The sequence below is a fragment of the Solenopsis invicta genome, chromosome 11 (assembly GCF_016802725.1).
Source record: "Solenopsis invicta isolate M01_SB chromosome 11, UNIL_Sinv_3.0, whole genome shotgun sequence".
NCBI lineage: Eukaryota > Metazoa > Arthropoda > Insecta > Hymenoptera > Formicidae > Solenopsis > Solenopsis invicta.
In genome coordinates, this window is record NC_052674.1 from 11,312,941 (window position 1) to 11,335,309 (window position 22,369).

Consider the following 22,369-nt stretch of genomic DNA (forward strand, 5'->3'; position numbering starts at 1 on the left):
TAGATCCTTGCATTTTTTATAGCAATTACATTAACATTTTTTCGTTTAACCATCATTGTTTATTCATAACATGTATTTATATTTTTATGCATACTATGCTTACCGTGCTTTTGATCTTTCAGAAATTCATATTCTTCTCTTTTAAGATATTTTTACCGAAATACTGAAAGACATAGAAAAGAATAGAAGAAAAGGATTTAGACAAACAGCAATAGCCCCCAGGATTCCGAATTTTAGACAAAAGCATCGTTGTGATGAATAACCATATGGCAGTTAATCCCTTTAGTTCAGGATTAAAATCCCTATCATCAATCTTTCTTTTTCATTTTGCAAAGGCAAAATTTGTCAGAGTTTATACACGACGAATGCTTAAATTCCGACTCTATACACGACACAATATTTCGAAACGGATGCAGTCGCGTATGCTCGGAGTACGCGCTTCCGAAATTGCATGCGAAATTATTGTACCCGTGCAGAAACAATGGCAGCGCGCGATTGTTTAAGATAACAGATCGAGCGGCGGATAAAAAAAGCCGATGCTGAGAAAATATCGCCGCGCTCGTTACGTCATATGCAAATCTATGGACGTGCATTTATATTGCGCCGCGGCGGAAAGGAAGAGACAGCGTCGTTCCTCTACTGAAATCGGAAGCAAGATGCGTTTCAAAAAATGCGAGGATCCGGATATCGAAAACGACGATGAGAAAAAGAAGATGAATCGAGGGGGGAAGATACGTTGCAACTAAGCGCGCTACCTGTTATACCAAGGTCACGCGGAAGATTCAATATTGATTCAGAAAATATACGAAATCTGTCAGCAAGAGCAGGTCGTTGTCGGGATAGGGAGCTCGAGGTGCACGGTGTTTTTATTTAGTCTGGCGTTAAAGCGTTTAAGGATTCAAACTATAGGGCGTTGCGTGTCTCGCTCTCTTCTCGGCACATTGTTCTTAAATGAATCGCGTTAAAAGATTTTGCTGGCAGGTCCGGTCCCCTTTGAGAAACTCTGATATCGAATCTCGAACATCTGGAGATGCAACGATGCAAGTGTCAGTAAATTCTGGATGTTCTAGAAAGCTCCTAGAATACAAGATGGCTGCCAGCACGAGGAATTAAAAACCCAAGACTTGCCGGAGTGCGAAGATCGAGGATGAAAGCTCGAGGAACTAGAGCAAATCTAATTGCTGAAGAACGACCTAGATTTGATAATTAGAGCTTAATAAAAACGGAACTCAATATTTTAATGAAATAAAAAAAAAAAATTATTTAAAAAATTAAATTTATGCGAAACATTGAAGATCTGAAGAAATTTGAAAATAAAAGAGTTATTTTAAAAATGATACACATTTCAAAGATTCATTTTCTTGACTTCGCATCTCTCGCGAAGTACGATCTGCCGGAGGTAATTCGCTGGAGACCTCGTGCGATACATTTACGGAACTATTGCAGGATATAAATCTGCTGGCAAGCCGATGATACGAGGTTTGCGATGTAAGATAAATCGTAGACGGTGTTATCGACTGAAAGAGCGAAACTGCTTTGCTGACTGCAGCTCCAAGCGGTTTACTTTTTCTCTTTTCTCGACTGCAGGTATCTGCATTGGAACGTTGGACGATATCGATGCACAGTAAAGCAGAAAATGGAACGTAAAAGTAGAGCCCAAAAGCTCTTCTCCCTCTTTCAAATGCGCTAGATTTTTTTTATTTTCATCGGCATATGAGATGAGAATCTAAAAAATATATTATTGATTTTTGATTTATATTTTGAAGATAAAGGAGTTTTAGTGAATCGAGCTGCACAGACGTAAACATTTCATACAAAACCTTTTTCTTCAGTTACTAATAGCTTTCGAGTTTCATTTTAACGAAATCGCTTTGCGATGTTTAAAACTTTAAATGGGATAAACGAATTTTTAATTACATCTTTAATCAGGCGTGCAACACTAATTAAATGACTGCGTGTAAAAATTTAAGACGCAGAAAATATCATTCCTTGTCTTTCGCACCTTCTGCGTTGGGTCGATGTTCGTCCAGTGCTTCTCATACGCGTCTTCGCCGCTTCCTTATCAATATTTAACGTGTCAAAGGATTAGGGACAGTCGAAAACTCATACGGAGGAGCGCCAGGCAAATGCGAGTGCGCAATGGAAGACGAGGAGAGATACTTTTTTTGGTATCGGTCTCTCGCTCTTCGCTGAACGTCTCAGACAGATGGTTCACGTCCGATAGCTCGTAACGATACTCCGTCCTGTAAACATCGCGCTAACGGAAAAGAATTGTCCGCGCGTTGCGTGAAACCGAGGCGCACCCCATGCGAGAGAGTCGGTCTTGAGATCCCCGACTCGCCGCGAACGTCTAAAGGTGGGAGAAAGAGTTGAGATTTATATCTTCCGGTTGGTCGCGAACGCGGTTCCCGGAAGGTGCTGCACAATGCGCGGAAACTACTGTTGTAACTGATTTCATAGACGTGACATTCGCGAGTCGATCATCCGTTCTGAGCAGATATTTTAACTTTGCACTAATGAAATTCTGAATTTTTAATAGTAATTACGTTTTTAAACCGAGTAAAAGAGTGCTAAAAATACGATTTAACGATGGAATTAAATCTCGAGTAAAAAATTAAGTTACTCTTAATTATTGCTTCTATTTTTTTTAAGTCAAACTTTTTTTTTCTAATTCATTTTTTCGTAACCGTAAAAAAAGTGAAAAAAAATTGAGCTACTTTTAATTATACTTTTAAATTATTAAGCTAAACTGTCCCCAGGCTGGTAAACGGAAACAAATCGAGCGCATTTAGCGGGTAACAATGAGTATTGGAACGCGGAAAACTGAATTGCGAATCGATGATTCGCGGAGTAAAAGCCGCGTTGCATTCGCGGCTCCTCGATCTATTCCGGTAGCTCGAGCCTTCTAACAAACGGCCGTTAATGTTTAACGAGGCTGTTAAGTCCCGAGGCGGCAAGATGGCCGCAGCTGTAACGCTCCAAGTTCCATTTGGATCGTGCACGAGGGAAGCGACGATAATTTTTCACCTCACACTTGCACCGTGTTTGTTTGCAGTAATCAATCACGGTTATTATATCCTTGTAAGTTAATTGTGTAATTACGTGATGTTTTGCATAATTAACTGATTTATTTTACATATAAAAAGATTGTCAAAAACAATTTGTATTATACTAATATTATCTTTAAAAATATTTATAAGTTACAAATTTTATTTCATTTGCGCATCATATTTGCCTTCTATGTTACATGATTTCCACACTGAGAGAAAAAACATGACTAAGTCTTAATAAATTTTAAAAAATATTTCTTTAAATAGGTACCACTAATTTAATTTAATTATTATTTTTTTATTGAGTAAATATTTACGTACTGTTGTAACAGTGCAACTGTTCAAACCATATAAAAAGATCATTAAAAACAATTGATGTTATATTACTTTTAAAAATATTTACAAGTTAATGTTACAAATTTTATTTTATTTGCGCATCATATTTGCCTTCTATTTTACATGATTTCTACGGTGAATTTTTAATAAAAAATTATTAAATTTTATAATAATAAATATTTTTTTAAATGATTGAAGTCTTTGCAAAAATTAAATATTTATTTAGTACAAGTACCACTAATTTAATTTAACTATTATATTATTTTTTATTGAGAAAATATTTATTTGCTGTAACAGTGCAACTATTCAAACAAATGCTTCTTAAAATTTAGTAATTTTTTTTCTCTCAATGTAAGTATGAGGGTATTAGCTACGCTGCGCCGTTTCACACGTAATTGCCAACTAAAGTTATATACAATTTAAGATGACTCAAATGTTAATAGCGAGATGGGAATACGCTGTGTTGCGCAACGTTCAGTGATCTGATTCCTCAGATCTTTTCGTTTTCATCAGATTTTCATCTTATCTCGTGCAGTAGAAGTATCTTTCGCCTTGGACGTATATCCGTGAGGACCTGCTTTACGTCGATGAAAGAAAAAAAAAGGGAGATGCCAGAGGAGAAAAAGTACGAAGACGTGGGACGGGAACGTCAGACAGATCGTGTCGGAACAACCCCCTACGGTAGTCAAGATCTAAACAGTAAAACATGGGATTAAGTGGGGTACACGCATAGCGTAAACAGCCAAACTCTACGGGGGTGCGGCCACGAATAGTGAAAAATCCTGGCGCGTTCTTAGGGCGCGTCGCGAGATACGATCTAATCCCATAAATCACTTGCTAAAACCAACAAACACGGTCGATAAATTATTACGTCGCTTATAGAACGGTTTTCCCGTATCACGACGTGCGGGAAAGAGGGAGGGGGGGGATATCATCCCAGCGATCATTTTTTAAAGTAAATTACATTAGTTTTCTTTCTCATCAGAAATTTGCGACGATCGGACGATTGAGGACTTCAGATCAATTTAATTATTAACAAACCTGCAGAACGCCAATATTTTGTAAATTGTAAAAACGATGGGCACTCTCTATTTTTCCATTTCTTCCATCTTCCGGAAGAGTGTGTCGCTGAACGAATAAAAAGCAGATCGACCTACGACGGTTCCATAAATTTCCACTCGTCTGCTCCGCTTTTCTCGAACGCCGTAATTTCTCCCAATTTCTGCGGCTCGTCGTACGCCGTGTCTGGATAGTGTTTCTTTTGCGTAAGATCACGGGGTTCGTAGGTGGAGCGAGAAAGAGAGAGAGGGAGGGCTAGCTCTCAAAATAAGACACGTTTATCCGGCCATGCTGGTTATTTCGGAAAGCGCAGGGTTCTTCTTCTATACGCGGATTTCTGTCGAAAACCGCGGGATCGCGCCGTAGGCGGTCGCGCGAGAGGTGCCCCAGTGCAACGATTGCTCTTTAATCACAATCCGTTGATAGCGGTTACAGAAGGCCGCGTGCTCGTCAATTCACAAATTTCGTATTTGGAAAGCAGAAATACAAATCGCGAGATTTGTGCCTCCAAATTTGCCGACCGGTATAAATTTTGTTAAAAAAATAAAAAAAAATCTATAAATGGAATCGCGCCGAATTTCCACGTGTTCCTCGGCGATTTTCAAGGCGGATGATATAATAAACCACGAGGAGAGATATCGGGCGGGGATAACAAACACGGCGAGCGCTGGAAATCCCCTTCGAGGCTTTCGACGAGCGTAACGAGGGTAGATCGTCGGCGGGAAGAGAAATATGCGCGAGGAAATTGGTGCGATTCCCGGCGGAAAAAGCGTCGGGAAAGGCGACGCGGGCACTATAAATACAACCGCGTTGCTCGGATCTCGCTTGTCGGAGCTATTGTCGTGGAGGCACTCGCTCGCTCCGCTCCGCTCGGCTCGGCTCACTCGCCGCTCGCTGCAGCCTCCTCCGGCGCTTGCGAGGAACACGTGAAGCCTCCGGACCCGACGGCCACCCAGGCCGCCATCAGACGCGCCGACGAGATTCTCTGTTTACACGATACCGTAATTTTATACCGTCGCCGTCGATCGTGGCCGCCGCGCCGCCTTACGAACCCTCTCCCTCTGTCTTTTTAGCGCACACCCGATACGCGCGTGTTACCGCGGCTCGGCGCAGCTCGTGTCGGCTTTTCGTTCGGCCATTCATAGATGCACCTGTTGACGGTTTCGTCTTACGTACCGCGTCTCTCGCCGCTCGAAATTCGTTCGGATGTCGCCCGAAGATTCGCTATCCTCATCCTGCGCCCTGTTTATTGACCTTCTTGCCCTATCCAAGCACGTGCGACAAAACGGAACATGAGTGTAAGCGATGCCGCACGACGCAATAAAATTGTAACGATACAGAGACGATTTTTAAAAGAGGAATTATTACGTACTGCAGAATTCTGTGAGTGGCAAAACGGTTCACTCTCCCTTTCCGTCTGAAAGAACATTTCCTCGCAGTAAAGTTTTTCAGACATCCAGAAGTAGAAAAAACAACAGAGCTTATGATCGCTCTCGGAAAACGCAGTCGAGGTAATTAAAAGGACCGCCCTGTCACGCACGTATAAACGTGCGGAAGCCGCCCTGACCGTAATATCTGGTTCCGGCCTGCGGTTTTCCTACGAGCACACGTGCGCCGACACGGCTTTTTCTGGGGTGGTCCCGGTTTTGTGAGGCGCTTTTATCTTAAATAAAGACATGCATCCACGACCCTCGCAATAAAGTTGCCCGATTGCTCTGCCGACCCGCCGCGTGCCGATTGCACTCGTGCATCGACAATTTGCTGGTGCGCCAGTAATGCATTTTTTTTTTTTTTTTCGTTACGTCAATCGCAGACAAAATTAGCGAATAATTAAAGAGCGGAATAAGTTGTAGTTGAAATGTAGCGTTAAGTCAGCGGTTTTGAGTACTGTGTACAAATATTTGATTGCCACCCGAGATGCGCCACGCATCTTCCCACTTTCCTCCGGTTTTTTATGGCGGAAGCCAATTACTTTCTCGTGGAGAGGCACTCCAGCCTGTCGCAGAAAATGTCACGGGAGGGCTCGAAAGTAGTAAAACGGTAAACAGGCGTGCCACGAGGGTTGCTCTTCGGTTTGGAGGAGGAAGAGAGGAGCGATCGTCACGAGGACCAAAACACTTGACTTTCAACCCTTAAGACACGAGACCCATTACTGGCGTAAGCAGCCTCCACTGATTCTAGCGCATGTTCGCCCGAGGGCATTTAAATGTCAGCGTAATCACAACGCTTTTACTTGTATGGAATTCTCTTTAGAGAACCCCTTGTAAAATAAGTTAAAAGTTCGCTACACAGAAAAAAAAATTAATATTAAATCAACAATTTATTGTTTCATATATAAGCAAGAATATAAAATCTTCTTGTAAGAATTTATAATTTTTCTCAGACATAATTTGCTTACGTGAAGAGAAAAATTTTTTCCATGTAAACAAATTATGTCTGTGAAAAATTATAAATTCTTACAAGAAGATTTTATATTCTTGCTTATATATGAAACAATAAATTGTTGATTTGATATTAATTTTTGAGATTATAAATTCTTCCAAGAAAGATTTTATATCCTTGCTTATATATGAAACAATGAATTATTGATTTAATACTAAATTTTTTTTTATGTAATACCCAATCTCGAGTTCACAATTGGAATGTATTCTAACGATCTTTCAAAACGAATTACAACGCGACAGAATCATAAGATTCAAGTTTAACACAATGACAGTTCCGGAATTAAAATTGACATGGGATAATAAAATTAATTATTTATGCACACCCGAAAGATTAAGTCTTGTTAAAGAGCATATAGATTTTTAAGTAAATTGTTGAAAAGAGGATTTCTCTAACGCTAAACGTACACAAATAAAAATATAGAGTATTAGAAAAATAAATTTATTTTGCTACTGATGAACGAAGATTTGCGTACGAATTAAATTACGCTAAACTGGATTTTTACTTTGTGTTGAAGTAACTCTGGTTTTTCAGAGTTTCTAAGCTCCGGAAAATATGAAGAGCTCCGTGCAGCATTTGATATTCATTGTCCTAATTAGAAATGGGCCAAGAAAACGAGTGAATGATGTAGATAGCGAGGAGAAGAACCGACGCTCGTTGCAGAGAGGAAGTCCGAAGACAGAGACAAGATGGCCGCGTTGCTCCTCTTTCGTCGGCTCGTTTGCTCTAAGGCAAACAAACTCCTCCTGAGAATTCGTGGTCTACAGCATCCACCGTGTGGTCTAACATCTTCGGCCACCGTTTCCCTAATGTTCAATTTAATTAATATCAAATGAATTATTGATGAATAAATCTACATACCTATTCTCCGCCTTTTTTTCTTAGACCACGTAACGTAAGGGAAACGAAACCTGCACAATCTTAAAAAAATAAATATCTATTAGGCCTTAAACGAGCGAAATTTATTATACAAACTCTTGGAGAAATAACATCTATAATATAATAAATAAAACTTTACAATGGAAAAATTATTTTGAAAGTTGCGAGTACAATAATAAATCAATCAAACGCGTTTCTTGCTGCACAGAGCCTTCATCAGTGAAATTTTAAAAATAAGTACATTTTAATAAATTAACACTATCAATATCATCGCGAATTACAAAAACTCTATAAGTCTTCGATCCAAACTTTTGAGATAAATTCAAAATAATTTTTCCATTGTAAAGTTTTATTTATTATATTGTAGATGTTATTTCTCTAAGAGTTTATATAATGAATTTTGCTCGTTTAAGATCTAATTATTTTTGTTTTTCTATTATTCACTCACACGAGCTAGACTTTTTCTATATTATTTTAAATATTCTATTGTTGCAATTGAGCATGACAAGTTGCTTTGTACTTTATAGAGGAGAATACCATATGTGGTAATACTATCACGTCAGATTACCGAGATAAATTAGTTTAATTAGTCCAAAAATAGCGATTTTGGCTCTGTTCCATCGATTTATTGTTAACAACGAAATTTTTTCTGCCAATTTCACAAACAATATTTAAAATTAAAAATCTTCTCAAAGTTAATTTATCTGGCTTCGATGTTTTATAGCATATATATTTCTGCTTTTTCTTTTAACTGATGCTCTCCTCCCCCTCCCCTTCCCCCCTTTCTTTCTCAATGGCAAACTCTTGTATTTTACGAGTAAAATTTCCTTTTTACGACCTCTCGAAAGAGCCATCCCTTCGAGATCAGTCTCTCAAGGATCGCAATAAAGTGAAGCACGTGGGACAGGGCACCGTGATAAGGCATGAATTCTTTTTCTGTTGGTCATTTGACACTCGGTCACGCGTGAAGGCGAATAAACATATCTCGTCTCGATCGACCGACATTGACATTTTGATCATTGACGTTCTCTTTGGTATCGAGTGACGATTGCCTGACGACGTTAGAAAACGAGGATCTATAACACGTGCACCGATAGCTGCGCAAGAAAATCATTTCTATCTTCACAGTAAATTATAATTATATCGTAATCAAACCAGAGAGGTAAAATGCGTGTGGTAATTTTTTACTCGGCAAGAAAACGAATGTCCGTTGAAAATTTAACTGTTGCACTTATGTATTATATTTGAAAATATTATTTACATATTAGGCCCTGCGCACAATGCAGGAATATTAAATATTGGGAATAAGAATTAAAATTTTTTTTTAGAATTAGTTTATTCAATGAATATTGAAATGTAACGCACAATGGATGTTAATAAAATATAACACGTAAATGTATTATGCAGAATACAACCTAACTTATTATTTATCTATAGCGTTCAGTGAGGAAACTAATTTATAAAACTCTAATTCCTATTCCAATATTTAATTTGCTTCCGTTGTGCGCAAGGTCTTAATTTATTAATCGCATATCTATATATGATTAATATAACATTTTGAAATAATATAATATTTCTAATTCTTTTCTCCAAGTTCTTAGGAAAAAGAAATCGTTTAGAAGAAATTTGGACAGGCGTTCCGTTAAGTTATTTTTTTTTTATTTTTATTTTTTGGATAAAACATTGAAAATGAAATTTGAAGAATGCAATTTTTATTAAATGAGATACATATTCTGAAATCGATATGCTAGTAGTAAAACTTTAATTTCGTGTGAGATTTGATGTTTTTACTGTATATCAATAATACGTTCAAACTTTAAGAAAATTAGCATTAGGAGATTTTTGCTCGAGGGAAAAATCTTGGTTTCGCGACAAAGATCCTGTTGTGAAGAAATGGTTAGGCGGTTCTACGAACGGGCGGAGCAAGACCCACAGCATCCCGTTGGCTAAGAAACCGACCAATAGCTTACCTTCATCTTCGCGCCGTATGCATTCGCGGCTGTGCACCGCGCGGTTTCCGAAGACGGATACATTACTCATCGTAAGTATAGATAGTGATATCCGACGAAGCAATACTCACTTGTGCAATTTTCAAGCAAACTAAGTATGAACCGCTCGTGTAAAGGGTATTGGCGAGCGCTTAAACATCGTTTACATCGTCGCGGGAATTTTCATTTGCGTCAATAAACTGGTATCAAGTACTTAAATATATTTGCGATATCTTGGAATCAATCACGTCCATGAATATTTTAATCACTCTGTAGCTGATGTTTTTTTTTCGCAAAATCTAAATAGGCAAACAAAGTTTTTATGTAAAATTTGACAAATAGAATTTCATCGGATTTTTAAGAATTACAAAGATATTTCAGATTAATAATCTTGAAACAGTTTCGATATTTTAGCAAAGGACATTGAATAAATATTATAAATACTATTTTATTAAAATATGTTATAAACAATAATAATTTAGAGAGAATTTTGAATCGTACACAAATAAAGAAATGCCAACTGTGGTCGAGGCTGGATCCAGTGATTAATATTATTTTATATTTAAATCTTAAATAGATCTTTAGTTTTTATAAACTGCACGCCGAACACGGTCGATCTTGAAGCGCAATCACTGACATTAAAAATAATATCACAAATTAAATTGACGGTTAATTTTAATAATTTAATGGAAAAAATTACCTTAGCCAGGGTTTAAAAAATATTAATATATAATATTGATAGTCTACTTGCAAAATGTAAGTCTGACTTACGTCAATTAGTAGACGTACAACATTTTGCAAGTAGATCACCAATCCCGATTAAAATGCGTCTTCAATCCGTCATTATTCGCTAAAGCGAGAGCATATCTCGATCTAACTTTTGTATGAATGTAATTCTTACATATGATAGATCTTTTGTAGACAAATATAAAAAAATCTAAAGTTTTCGTAACATTATTCTGATATTTCTGCACTTATTTTTGCGTTAATTACATTCTTTCATGAGCGTTTTATTTATATCTTTAACTTTGGAACTTGGAAACTGATGAAAAATTAAGAGTGCTTCCGAATTTTCGAAACAATCCTCAGACAATTCTTAGACATCCACTGAATTATTTTGATATTCTAAATATCTAATTGTTATCTAAAAATCTAATTATTAAGATTCTTACGAATATTTCTTCATTTTTTAGATGTACACTTCTCACTTTGTTTCAACAAGCGAATATTAGATCCTATCTCATTTTCTTCTTGCCGCATCGTAGATAATTTTAACAGATGAATTTGATTTGCGCAAATTAAATTGTAATTTTCAATATTTACACATAAATTGAAGTAAAATTGAAACTCGCGAACTTTCTATGGAGTCATCCTTAGCGCATCTACAGAATTCCATATAGTCGATCATTCGTCCTCAGTTTAACGAGTTCAGTCGCAAACAGCTTGCCGAATCCGAAGTGGCATCCTTCAATTGTAACGTGTAATGTCGCGTAACATACAACATGTAATGAATCCTACGATGTCACGCACCGTCTGCGGACGCGAATCCAAATAACGCCATTACGCAATTGAATTCCCCATAACTTCGTTGACGACGACGAAGACGTTGGAGTCGAAGGCGGTTCGAGGCGCCATTGGGCGCAGCACTCGGCTTTTCGTGCGGAACATCAGCCTACGACCAATCCGAGTCCCGGGTGCTTCATTCCGTCCGGACCGCCCACGTGGGAGGATGCCCGTTCTCTGGTTCTGTCATGCCGCGATCAACGTCATCCGCGGTCCAGATTCCGCTCCCGTGCCGTGCGAGGCGAGCGGCAGTCATCCGAAAACACTTAGCGGCGCATCATAGCGACTCGAGACCCGACGTAAGCTCGTTACGCGCCGACGAAGCGAGTCTAAATAATTGACCCCTCCGCGGCGGAATCGCGCAAACAATTTACATCCAACCGTGTAAATATCCGCGACCTCGGCGTCGCGTTTACTGGAATACGGCGAAGGTCCCCTTTCGGACGGCGGGGGTCGTTGCTCCGCGAAACGATGGGATTCTCGATCGGAATCGGCTTGACAATGATTTTCGCGTGAAACGCGTCGCGTGACGATAATATCGCCGGTTTCTTTTTTTTTTTCTTTTCTTCGTGTTAACGCTGCACGCCGCGTGTTGTCCCTCGGATCGTCACCGAGCGTACCAGTGTACTCGAAGATTGTGTGCAAATCCGTGGGATATATTCGCGCGTAAGATGCTTGTCATGGGCGGACTTTGATGATCGGGAAGCAGAGCTCGATGGACCAAAGTGTGATCGTGGCATCCGTAGCCCGCGACGCCGGCGCCGACAACGTGCGGTTGATGATGAAAAACGAGTCCGACGCTGGTAGCTTGCATCAGCAGCAGGAACAGACGGTCGTCGTGCATCCGAATTCGACGGTGGCGGCCGCACGATCGGCAGTATTACCAATGGGCGCGGGTAATCTGCCGCAGGAGACGAGCTTGGAGCCGCTCATGTGCAATCCGACGAGCAGCGAGATGCAGGCGAGAAAACCTGGCACGCGACGCCAGGAGAAGCCACCGTACTCGTACATCGCGCTGATCGTGATGGCGATCCAATCGAGCCCGGGCAAGAGGCTGACTCTCTCGGAGATCTACTCGTTCCTGCAGCAGCGTTTCCCGTTCTTCCGCGGTACGTACCAGGGCTGGAAGAACTCGGTACGTCACAATCTCAGCCTGAACGAGTGCTTCATCAAGCTGCCGAAGGGTCTGGGTCGACCCGGCAAGGGTCACTACTGGACCATCGACCCATCCACCGAGTACATGTTCGAGGAGGGTAGCTTCCGGCGGCGACCCCGCGGCTTTCGACGCAAGTGTCAGGCGTTAAAGCCGCAATATCCGCAGTACGCAATATCCGCAGTACTACTCGAGCGCCGGTCCCGGCGTTGGCGTGCAAACGCCCGGTCCCTACGAGAATCTGGCCGCCGGACCCGGAGGTATCGAGTACGCGAACGGCTATCAGAATCAGTATCAGAACTATCCGGAATACGCCATGTACGCGCCGAGCGCGGCGGTGTCTGCCGACTGGACGTACCCGGAGGGCCCGGCGACGTACAAGTCCGGGCCGCCGATAGCCGAGGTGACCTACAAGACCACCGAGGTCACGTACAAGACCGGTGCCGAGGCGACGCCGTCGGTCTACAGGAACGGCGAGCTGGTGACGTTCAAAAGCGAGCCTGGAGCTTTCAGCGCTCGCGGCCAGGATCAGCTGACGGCGTACAGGCCGCCGGCCGACGGATTCCCGACGGTCAAGGATCATCATCCGCAGCATCATGCCGACTACAAGGACGAGGCCACAATGATGGGTTACAAGTGCGCCAACTCGACGCCCACCACTCAAGCACCCGGGCAGGATTATTACGTCGGTTACGGTCTCAACAATGCCACCGGCCACGGTGTCAACATCGCCATGCAGTCTATGCAGGAGCAGCCGGGTGGTAACAGCAGCCCTGTGACCAACGTCAGTTCGCCGCACAGCGGATGTCAAACTCCTGTCGCGGATCATGGTGAGTCGCGGGGTTTCTTTTTTTTTATTGCGTCTTTCTTTTTATGTATTTTTTAATTGTTATTAATTGCCAAGGCATTACAAGAAACAATGCTCGAAGCAATTTTCAAAACAATTTTCTTTATCGCTGCGTATTTGCATTGTGAGTTTGCATTATTAATTTCTAAATAGCTTCCATCTACACTGTTTAGTGAATATTGTGAACCAGTATTGGTGCAAAAAGTTATCTCTGAAACTTTAATGACGATAAACGAACGGATGATTAATATTAAATCCAAAGTTATGTAAATTAATTGTAATATATAAAATTGTCATACGAAATGTATAATAAGAAAAAAAAAAACTTGCATATAATGAAACATGGAACGGTCTAAACTGAAAGAGGCATAAGATATTTACGTGCGGTAATTTATTGAAGGTAACGCGAGAACGTATTTGAATCGGAAACGACCTACCTCGTTATTGAAAAATTTTTTAAAAGTGCGAGCTTGATAAAATACGAGACCGCAGAACACGACGCGAACAAACGCAACGAAGCGAAATCTTGCCTGCGACCTTTGAGCTGTCTTTGCATTGCGAGGACTACGTTGACGCGACGTCATATAGGGGCCATCTGGAAAATTGGAGACAGTTTACGATCTTTCAGGCGCCGTGTCCTGCAAAGTGAAACCATGACGGCGCGACTACTCTTTCGAGCCTTCCATCCTTCCATTATAGCTAGAATTTCGTGACCGTATACCAGGCCAAAATTCGTTAGATCTGCTATGCGTGAAAGAGGTAAATTTTGTATCAGAAGAGCGCGTAATGCTCACTCGATTCGAAATTATTCTCGTGTCTGATTACTTTAATATATAATTTTCATTGTACGAATGCATGTCGCTTTCTTTTTAATTACTTGTATAATGCAAATAAATCTCCAATGCGTTGACGTATAATTATAAATATCTGCAAAACGTGCACGATATTGAGTGCAGCGAGTTCTACGTTTAGTTTCGTAACAACTGTCAAAACAAAAAAAAAGATATTATTATGTAATACGGCGAGGTATTTGGATAATTTGTGTGACTACATAATTAGTATTAGATAATTTTGATTGACCATAATAGCGTGTTAAAAAGATTAAGATCTCTAGAATACACAGGATGGGTGGATACAGTGCGCGTCGTCCGCCGCTGACAGAAACGATTAACCGAGGCGACGTTCCTGTCACGCCTGTACGACGCTTCGGGCTCGTAACTTGTACCTTGTAACTTAACACGTGTAACCCGCCGTAAGACCGAAGCGTCGAGGCGTCGTCGTTTCCTTTTCTCGCGAGATTAATTTAGCCAACGTCTGCGTCCGACGACGCGATAATAAAACGCTCGTTAACACCGCGTTTTATGGCAACGGTAACGAAACACTTGACAGTTTTCTCTACGCGAGGTATATATCGTATACATGCCGCATCTGCGATATCTTATTTGCAACCTGTGTAACTGTGTAACCGATGCGTTTCCTTAGACTTGAATTTTTCGTGTCAATATAGCGTTATAATATTTTAGAAAAAAAAAAAAATGATTTCTTTGACAGCCGAGGACGACGTGATAACAATGTAGACGCTCTATGCGTCGTGCAAGTAAGCACTATCGAAACGCGCGTAAAATGCAGCCTCTTGCCTCTCCAACGTAGTCGCGTGCTGGTAGCAAGTGCGCGCTCGAATCGTTTATCGCCTAAATATTTATCGGAGGTGTAAACGAGGTGACTTAATTCGGCCTTAACCCTACGTAGAATGGAGCATCGTAATATTTACGGCGTTAACTTACCGACAACGTGTCGAGATCCGCAAATTGTTCATTTAAACCCTCGTAAGTCTTCGGCCCGATCTTAAACTTTTCGACAATTATTAGCCAGCCGTCTGACAATCTCATAAATCTCGAATAAAGTTGCAGTTTTTTTTTTTCTTTTTTTGAGGGGCTGTACGCTCTCTCTGGAATCGGGGAAATATTTATTGTACACTATTTTTACAAGCTTAATTAGCTAACATTTGAAAGGGTCCGAAAAATATTCCAGGCGCATTTTTGTATTTACCCGTAATTCGACACCGCGCGCGGTACAACGTACCAAATTTGGGCGAAGTAAGCGGGGGAAAAATATTCACCGGCGTGTTTCCAAGGCTCTACAAATATCCCGGTTTGCGAACGGTCTAATTCTCGATTAAGGAGGGTAAGTCTCTTCCCTCTGTATCTCGATACAACGCGGATCGACAGGAGATAAACGTCGCCACCCACGCTTCCTCCACCGCAGACTTCTTCTTCTTCTTCTTCTTCTTCTTCTTCTTGTTCGTCTTCCGTCAGTCACAGTGAAGTGTAAACGAGATCGATCCACACAGACGCCACGTAGGCATGCCTTTTTACTCTTCTTACACGCCGCGCTCTCCGTATATTTCTGGAGCGCGATCTCTTTGCTCCGAACTATGGCCTGTTGTGCCGGTATTCGGTTAGAAGCGACTTCTGTGCTCCTTGAAAGCCAGCATCCTCGCGCGGTCGCTGCCGCTGCCGTTGCCGTTGCCGTTGCCGCGTGTGCGCTCCCGAAGAAGAGGAAAGGAAAAAGAAGAAGAAGAAATGGCGCGAGCACAGTCGCGCCCGAGAGCATTTGGATCCACGGAGAGAGATTTTGACTGGCAGCAGCGCCATCGGACCACCCACGTGGACGTCGTTCCGAGGCGTCGTCATGTCGATTCGAGAGAACTCGAAGATCTTCGAGGGAATCTCCGAGGAACGACGCGTTTTCCAAATTTCGAAGCCTCGAAAGGGTTGAGACGGTAATGCTGAAGAGATTAAAAATTTCCTCGACGAACGTAAATATTTTGAGCAATCTTGTGCAAAAAAAAAAACAAAATAAAGGAAAAGATAGAGTTTTCGAAAGAGATTGAGAAAATTTGTGATCTACTTGCGTGAAAAGCGAAAATTGAGATGGGAGAAAGAAAAAAAAAGAGAAAGAAAAAAAACAAAATCGAGACACGAGTGAAGTGGTCTCGAGAGGAAGCTACTTGAGAACTGGCGGAGCTTTAGATTTATGGATGCCTGCCCAAGTACCAATTTCTATCGTGAGATCTTTCGTTTCTTTCCAGCGTTACTCTTACGTCGCGTGCAGTCTTAAGTAGCAAAACTAAATGAAATCCTACCCGGACACGTAAACGCTTGAAGAATCGGGATCAAATATTTTTGGACTTCACTTGTTACGTTGGAACGAACAAGAGAAATTTGCACGGATACATTTGCACATCGCTAATCTTGAAATTAAAGACCAGCCAAAGATTGCATATTAATATAGCTGATGGCACATGGATAATTTAAGATTAGGGCATCGGTATTTTATACACCAGTTTAATCGTAAGCTAGGAGAAAATTCCGAGTTGATGAAGAGACCTTTCGTGCATTTTGTAAAATATTCGACGAAAGTGATACGTAGCTTCGAATAATGGATAATCTGCTGATCTGTGTTTCAGGGATAAAAATGCCGTGCACCAATTCCAGCTCCAGTTCGAACAATTCCGGTGGCGGCATCATTGACCGGAAGCCATCCTATTTCGCGCATCCCGGAGGCTCGGTAACCTTGAGCTCCCTAGGCTCGCTGGGCTCGTTAAATCTGAGCAACATCGGCGGCCTGAGCATATCCAACATACCTGGCACAGTTTCCTCGAATATTCATCACGCATCGACACCTCCGCCCACGACGATGTACTACGATCAGATCAAGTATAGTATGTGAAGACGTTTCCTTTCCCAAGAAAAAGAAAAAGTCAATAAGTTAATCCGTAAAATTATTTTTTATATTGAAAGTTTCATATTTGAAATATTGAAACACCTCGCGCTTTTGTCAGCAAAAATGAGCAAATCTCAAGTTAAATTCCCTTGTTATGTACATTCTGATAATGCCTGGAAATGTACACAGAGTTATAAGCTAAACTTACAAAACGACAATTTTTGTTAAATAACGTTGATCGAATCTAACATGTGAGCTATTAGTTTTTTAATTCGCTTTTATCATTTTTCTTCTCTAAAGATACTTTATTTTAAAATCAGTGAAACGTAATTTTTATAGCCTATGATTAGCTATAAAAATTAATGGAGGAAAAGATAACAATGTGAGTTTTTTATTTTGCTGCTTTAAGCTTGACACTAAACGTTACACGAAAAAACTTTGATATAAGTAACTTGCAATAGATAAATATCAATTTTAACAAAAAAATCATGCCAGTCGTGGCAACTGTTTTATAACTTGGTCTGAGAAACAAATTAAAGAGATTAATTGTTAACGTAATTTTAAATGGAGCTCACATTACCATTTTTTTCTCAAATTTATTAAGTTTATTAACATTGATTTAGAATTGGAAAACTGATTTACGCGCACAATTATATAAAATTGCAGATTTTTCAAGATCTTTGTAGTCCAATAAATTTGATTTACGAATTGATGTTCATAATCAGAAGAAAAAAAAGAGATACTCGATTCTCAATTTGCGGGATTAAGCGAAATATGTAAAAAGAAAAATGTAAAATATAGTTTAACTATAAAATAGTTAAAAAGAAAAGAGATATTATGATTAATCGTGGCTCAAGCGTGTACAACGTGATGCGCATCGGAAAATGTGTCCGCTTTAAAAAAAAAAAGAAACGATGAATCTCGACCGTATTTGTATTTATGATCCATTAATCGATGTAATTAATTTAACGCAGAAAGTAAGTCTGTAGAATTAAATAATGTTTGCTAAGAAAATTCTTTGTTGATCTCATTGATGTCTCTCAATAATTTGGTGCCCGACTTTCCATCCCGATATTAAATTGACACGTATTAAATGGCGTAATTGATCACACGAAACACAAAACTTCAACTGAACGATTTTGTTAAATCTTTCGGAAAATTGAAATTTTGTGTAAAATTAATTTATGTTAACTATCTTGTGTGCGGTAAGATGTAGGATAATAATTAAAAAAATGAAGAATTACATTTTATAAAGCTATTTCTATAGTTTGTTACAAATAAGCGTTACAAAATAAATTGATCGTTTTAATGATAAAATTTCAAGAGATTGAAATATAAGAGTGAACTAATGGTTTCATTTCTATCAATATCTTTATATTTTTCAATGATGCTTCGAACACATAGCAAAATATTTTTTAAAAATTGCAAAGACAAATTACAAATTTATTAATCTACTGCAATTTTGACGACAATTAAGAGCGTGGAAGTAAATCAAAATCAGCGTATTGAAAGACGGTGAATAGTCTAATTTTAGTGCTACACTTATAACTGTATCAGTGATAAGTAGTATATACACTGTCTTTCATTAATACATTGATTCAGACCAGTGAGAGCGTCCTCCTTTTAAGCGGAATCACTGAAAGGCGGTGAATAATCACTGCTGATCATAATTATAAGTATAGCGCTGCAAATCAGTGCAATTTTACTGACAATGAGAGAGTAGATTCGCTCAAGACAAGAGAACTGTGACGTCAAGGGGGTGTCACGCATGCTATAAACGCTGATGATCAAACTGAAGCCCTGCACGAGTCGTTTACGTCACAACGGTTTTGCGGTGACGATAACAGTTTGTTGATACCGCGGAAGATTTCTTCCAGATATTTATCTCGCCCCGACTAGCCTCGCCCCGACTAGCAAATTCCCCAACGTCAGTCATCAGACAGTTCGGAGACGCATCCGTCATCGGGTGACGGATAAACTCGATGACGCGGCTTTCTAAATCTCACACCCGAGTGACTTTTCTTTTTTACTTTTTCGCAACGTTTGAAAAATTTCTCTCAACTGTACAGAAAAAAGAAAAAAAGAAAAAAATAGAAAATTTCCTTCGATCAGTAAGAAATTAAATAGAAATACTTCAAAGGAAAGAGATGTTTGATTCATAAGATAAAGATGGCATGGCTCGTCACGTAAGGATCTGTATTTCTTGGATATGTCGAATTTCGAAATGTTGAGATATTCGTAGACGGACAGGATGCATCGTGAGCGACAGCAACATGCTGCCGTTAAGAAACGTTGGAAGGGCATGTTTGCCCGCCATAAAAGTGACTGCGGCGGAAGGCTTCTTCTTTTTCGGCCTTTTTGGGCCGACAGTCGCGCGCCTTATTTGAGCAACACCAGCGGAGATGAGAGAGAGGTCCGTCACGTGTTCAAAGATACCGGCCTCGTCTTTTGGGAAAATCGCGTCCGTCCGGCAGCGCAAGAAGACCCACGAAGTCTCGCGCTCCTCTATCGCGGAAACGCGGCTCGGCAATCGATCCTTGTCAGCTCCCGAAATAGTGCTGACACTAGTGCTGATCGTAGAACGTTATCGGTGCGGTTGGTGGAAACAGCTTGCAATTGGAAAGAAGATTCTCTGTGAGGTAAGGAAATTTCCCAATTCCCTCCGATGGAATTGGGAAATTTCCGTTTCTACGATTTTTCTCAGATTCCGGTCGCTCAGAACTTCGCATGCGAACGCAAGGCTTCAAATAATTAAATCCCTTGCACGTGACGACAAAGAAATTTGGGCGCAATGTAATTTTATACACGTATAATTTACATTAATGTATCGAACGTAATGAACCGTCAAACGCTTTCGCTTCCAGCAAATCATGTAACTATAATTTACAGTAAAAATAAACGTGTATCTCCTTTTCATTTATAAAAATATAAATTTAATATCGTACATCATATTATTATTATTTTCCGATGCAACTTTATTATTGCTATTAATGAACAGTTTTCAGATCTCAATGATTCAAATCTTTTAATATTTGCAAGGAGAAGTGAGAGAATCACTGAAAGAAGAAAAGAATCGTAAAATGAGCTCTTAGTTTTCCTTTTTTCCTTTTAGTCTTTTTAACGCATTAGATATATATTAATTGATTAGATAACAATTAATGAAGCTATACTTCAATCGTTAAGAAACACACTGTAGGTTTATACTGCTCGTAACATTAATATCGTGGAACACGGCCAAAATCGTATGAATCGAGAATTACGCAATTTAACGGGGCTTGATCGAGTTCTTCTCTCGAGTTTCAAAAAGTGACCTCATGACCGAATTTCATCAAAAGTTTTCTATAGCTATTGGAAGCGAATAAGATAGCGGATAGAGGAATTCTTCTTTAGCAAACGTCGCGAGCGGAATGCACATTAAGGCGACGACGAATGCGTACACGAGGTGCAAGAAGAGTCACTCAACGACGTCGCTGACAGCCTCCGTGCTGTTTTGGTGTTCGTGTTGCCGAGGCGATGTTAGTTTCATCGAGGAGGCAGATAAGCCTCACGCGAAGTGAAAAAAAAAAGAATTTAATTCTCTTTAGTCAAAAATAGAAACTTTTAATTCATTTGCGAAAGCTTGAATAAGAATACGTATTTAAAAAATATTCTATTTTTTCGCTCTACTTAAATTGATTTAAAAAAATTGTAGAGTTGCGTTTTTAGTTTTGGATAATTAATTAAATATTATTAATATGGACAACGAGAAAGATATGAGGATTCTTGTTTAACAATTTAAAAACTGAATTGCTAGAAATTGAAGAATAAAGCTTTTATGTATTTGATATTTCAATTTAAAGAAAATTTTATACAGAACGACTGTGACACTTTATTTTATGACTATGCATAACATTATCTTAATGACTTTGATAGTAATTTTTGCTATTGTTAATAATGTGTAAATTGGTAGATTCTTAGTTATTTCTCAGTTATCTCTTCCTTTATGTGTTTTGTTTGAAAAACAATTAGTAAATAAGTAATCACATTGACGTTATGGACAAACTTTATTCCTCTAAGAAGAATGTATTCAGCTATGTATCAAATTAAACGAGTGGTAATAAAAATGATGAGAAGTGCAAGGAGGTCAAGGAAGGTAAGTCTCAAGATTTGCTCTCTTACGACTCAAGTGCCGATACTCATGTTCAAGCTTCATGTCGTGGAGAATGCATAAAGATATCCCAAGTATCGTACACGCGTATTCAAGACAGCTCTGCATAAAAATGCTTTAATCTCAAGTGAAGCGGATAAGTTCTCTCTGTCTCTCTCTTTCTCTCTTGCTTTTTTCATAAATTTTATATTTTAGATAGAATTAAGTAAAGCAAGTGCCACAAATATTTGACAAAAAGAAACTAGATTTAAAAAATTCGCTTCACAGAACTTACTGTAAATGCTACGAACAGAATATTGAAAATATTGCAAAGATTTTCAAGACTATAATATCAGGATGCATCCAACTTAATTAGATCGGCAGAAAATGCAGGAAAATACGACAGTTGCATTCGCCAATGATTTTTCATCATATTTCATCGTTTGCGAGCTCTGCAATTCGTCTCTGGCAGAAAGCGAATTTAATTACGGACTCCATGTCAGCTGCAATTTTTACTCTAATCCGCCGATAATCAGTTGAATCGTGGCTGTTATCCAGTTTGTTTACACGTTAAGATACTCGTAGCACATTGAACTTCAAGTAGAAAAGATGTAAGCTACACAGCACGATCTAGTTGCATTCTCACACGCACGTGCGTGCTTGCGAGCAATACATCTTATAGCGCAGGTAAGTGAATTTTTAAAATAGCATTGATCTCTAAGAAAAATCTGGATGACTGCATTATCTCGGGGTTTACATGAGCGAAAGCAGGAAAGAAAGAAGTGAAAAAGCAGGAAAGAAAAATGTGGAACAGCGGAGGACATGCATCTTGTAGGAGGGGGTCCGCTTTAAAATAATAAACTGATCGACAAAATGGGAAGATTGGAACCAGAACGAGCGGGCGATAACGATTAGAATTTTATTCTAACGATTACGGATAACTTTGGGCATTTTTTTAGTAAAACGGTTAATTATGTGTTTATTAGATGAAAAATATCGCTTCCAGATACAAAAAATTGCATTTGATCGCATAATTGGCAATGAGATCTAAATTTCCTGGAAGGATTGCTGAAATGTTGCTGCTATAAATTCTACATATATGATAAACAATATTTTTGTAGATATAAAAAAATAGCGATAAATTTTTATTGTGACATTTAGAAATCTACTTACATCAACAAAACACTTTTTTGAGCGTTG

The 22,369-nt window shown here is 39.5% G+C and overlaps 1 protein-coding gene across 1 annotated transcript; it reads left to right on the top strand.

Annotated features, from left to right (window-relative positions):
* The first annotated feature begins 10,187 nt into the window (after window positions 1-10,187).
* Window positions 10,188-18,507, top strand: LOC105201409 (forkhead box protein D3). Its single transcript, XM_011169410.3, is given in 3 exon segments — window positions 10,188-12,626; window positions 12,628-13,300; window positions 16,787-18,507. Coding segments are annotated over 3 exon segments (1,551 nt in total). The 5' UTR covers window positions 10,188-12,011; the 3' UTR covers window positions 17,050-18,507.
* Window positions 18,508-22,369: the final 3,862 nt, after the last annotated feature.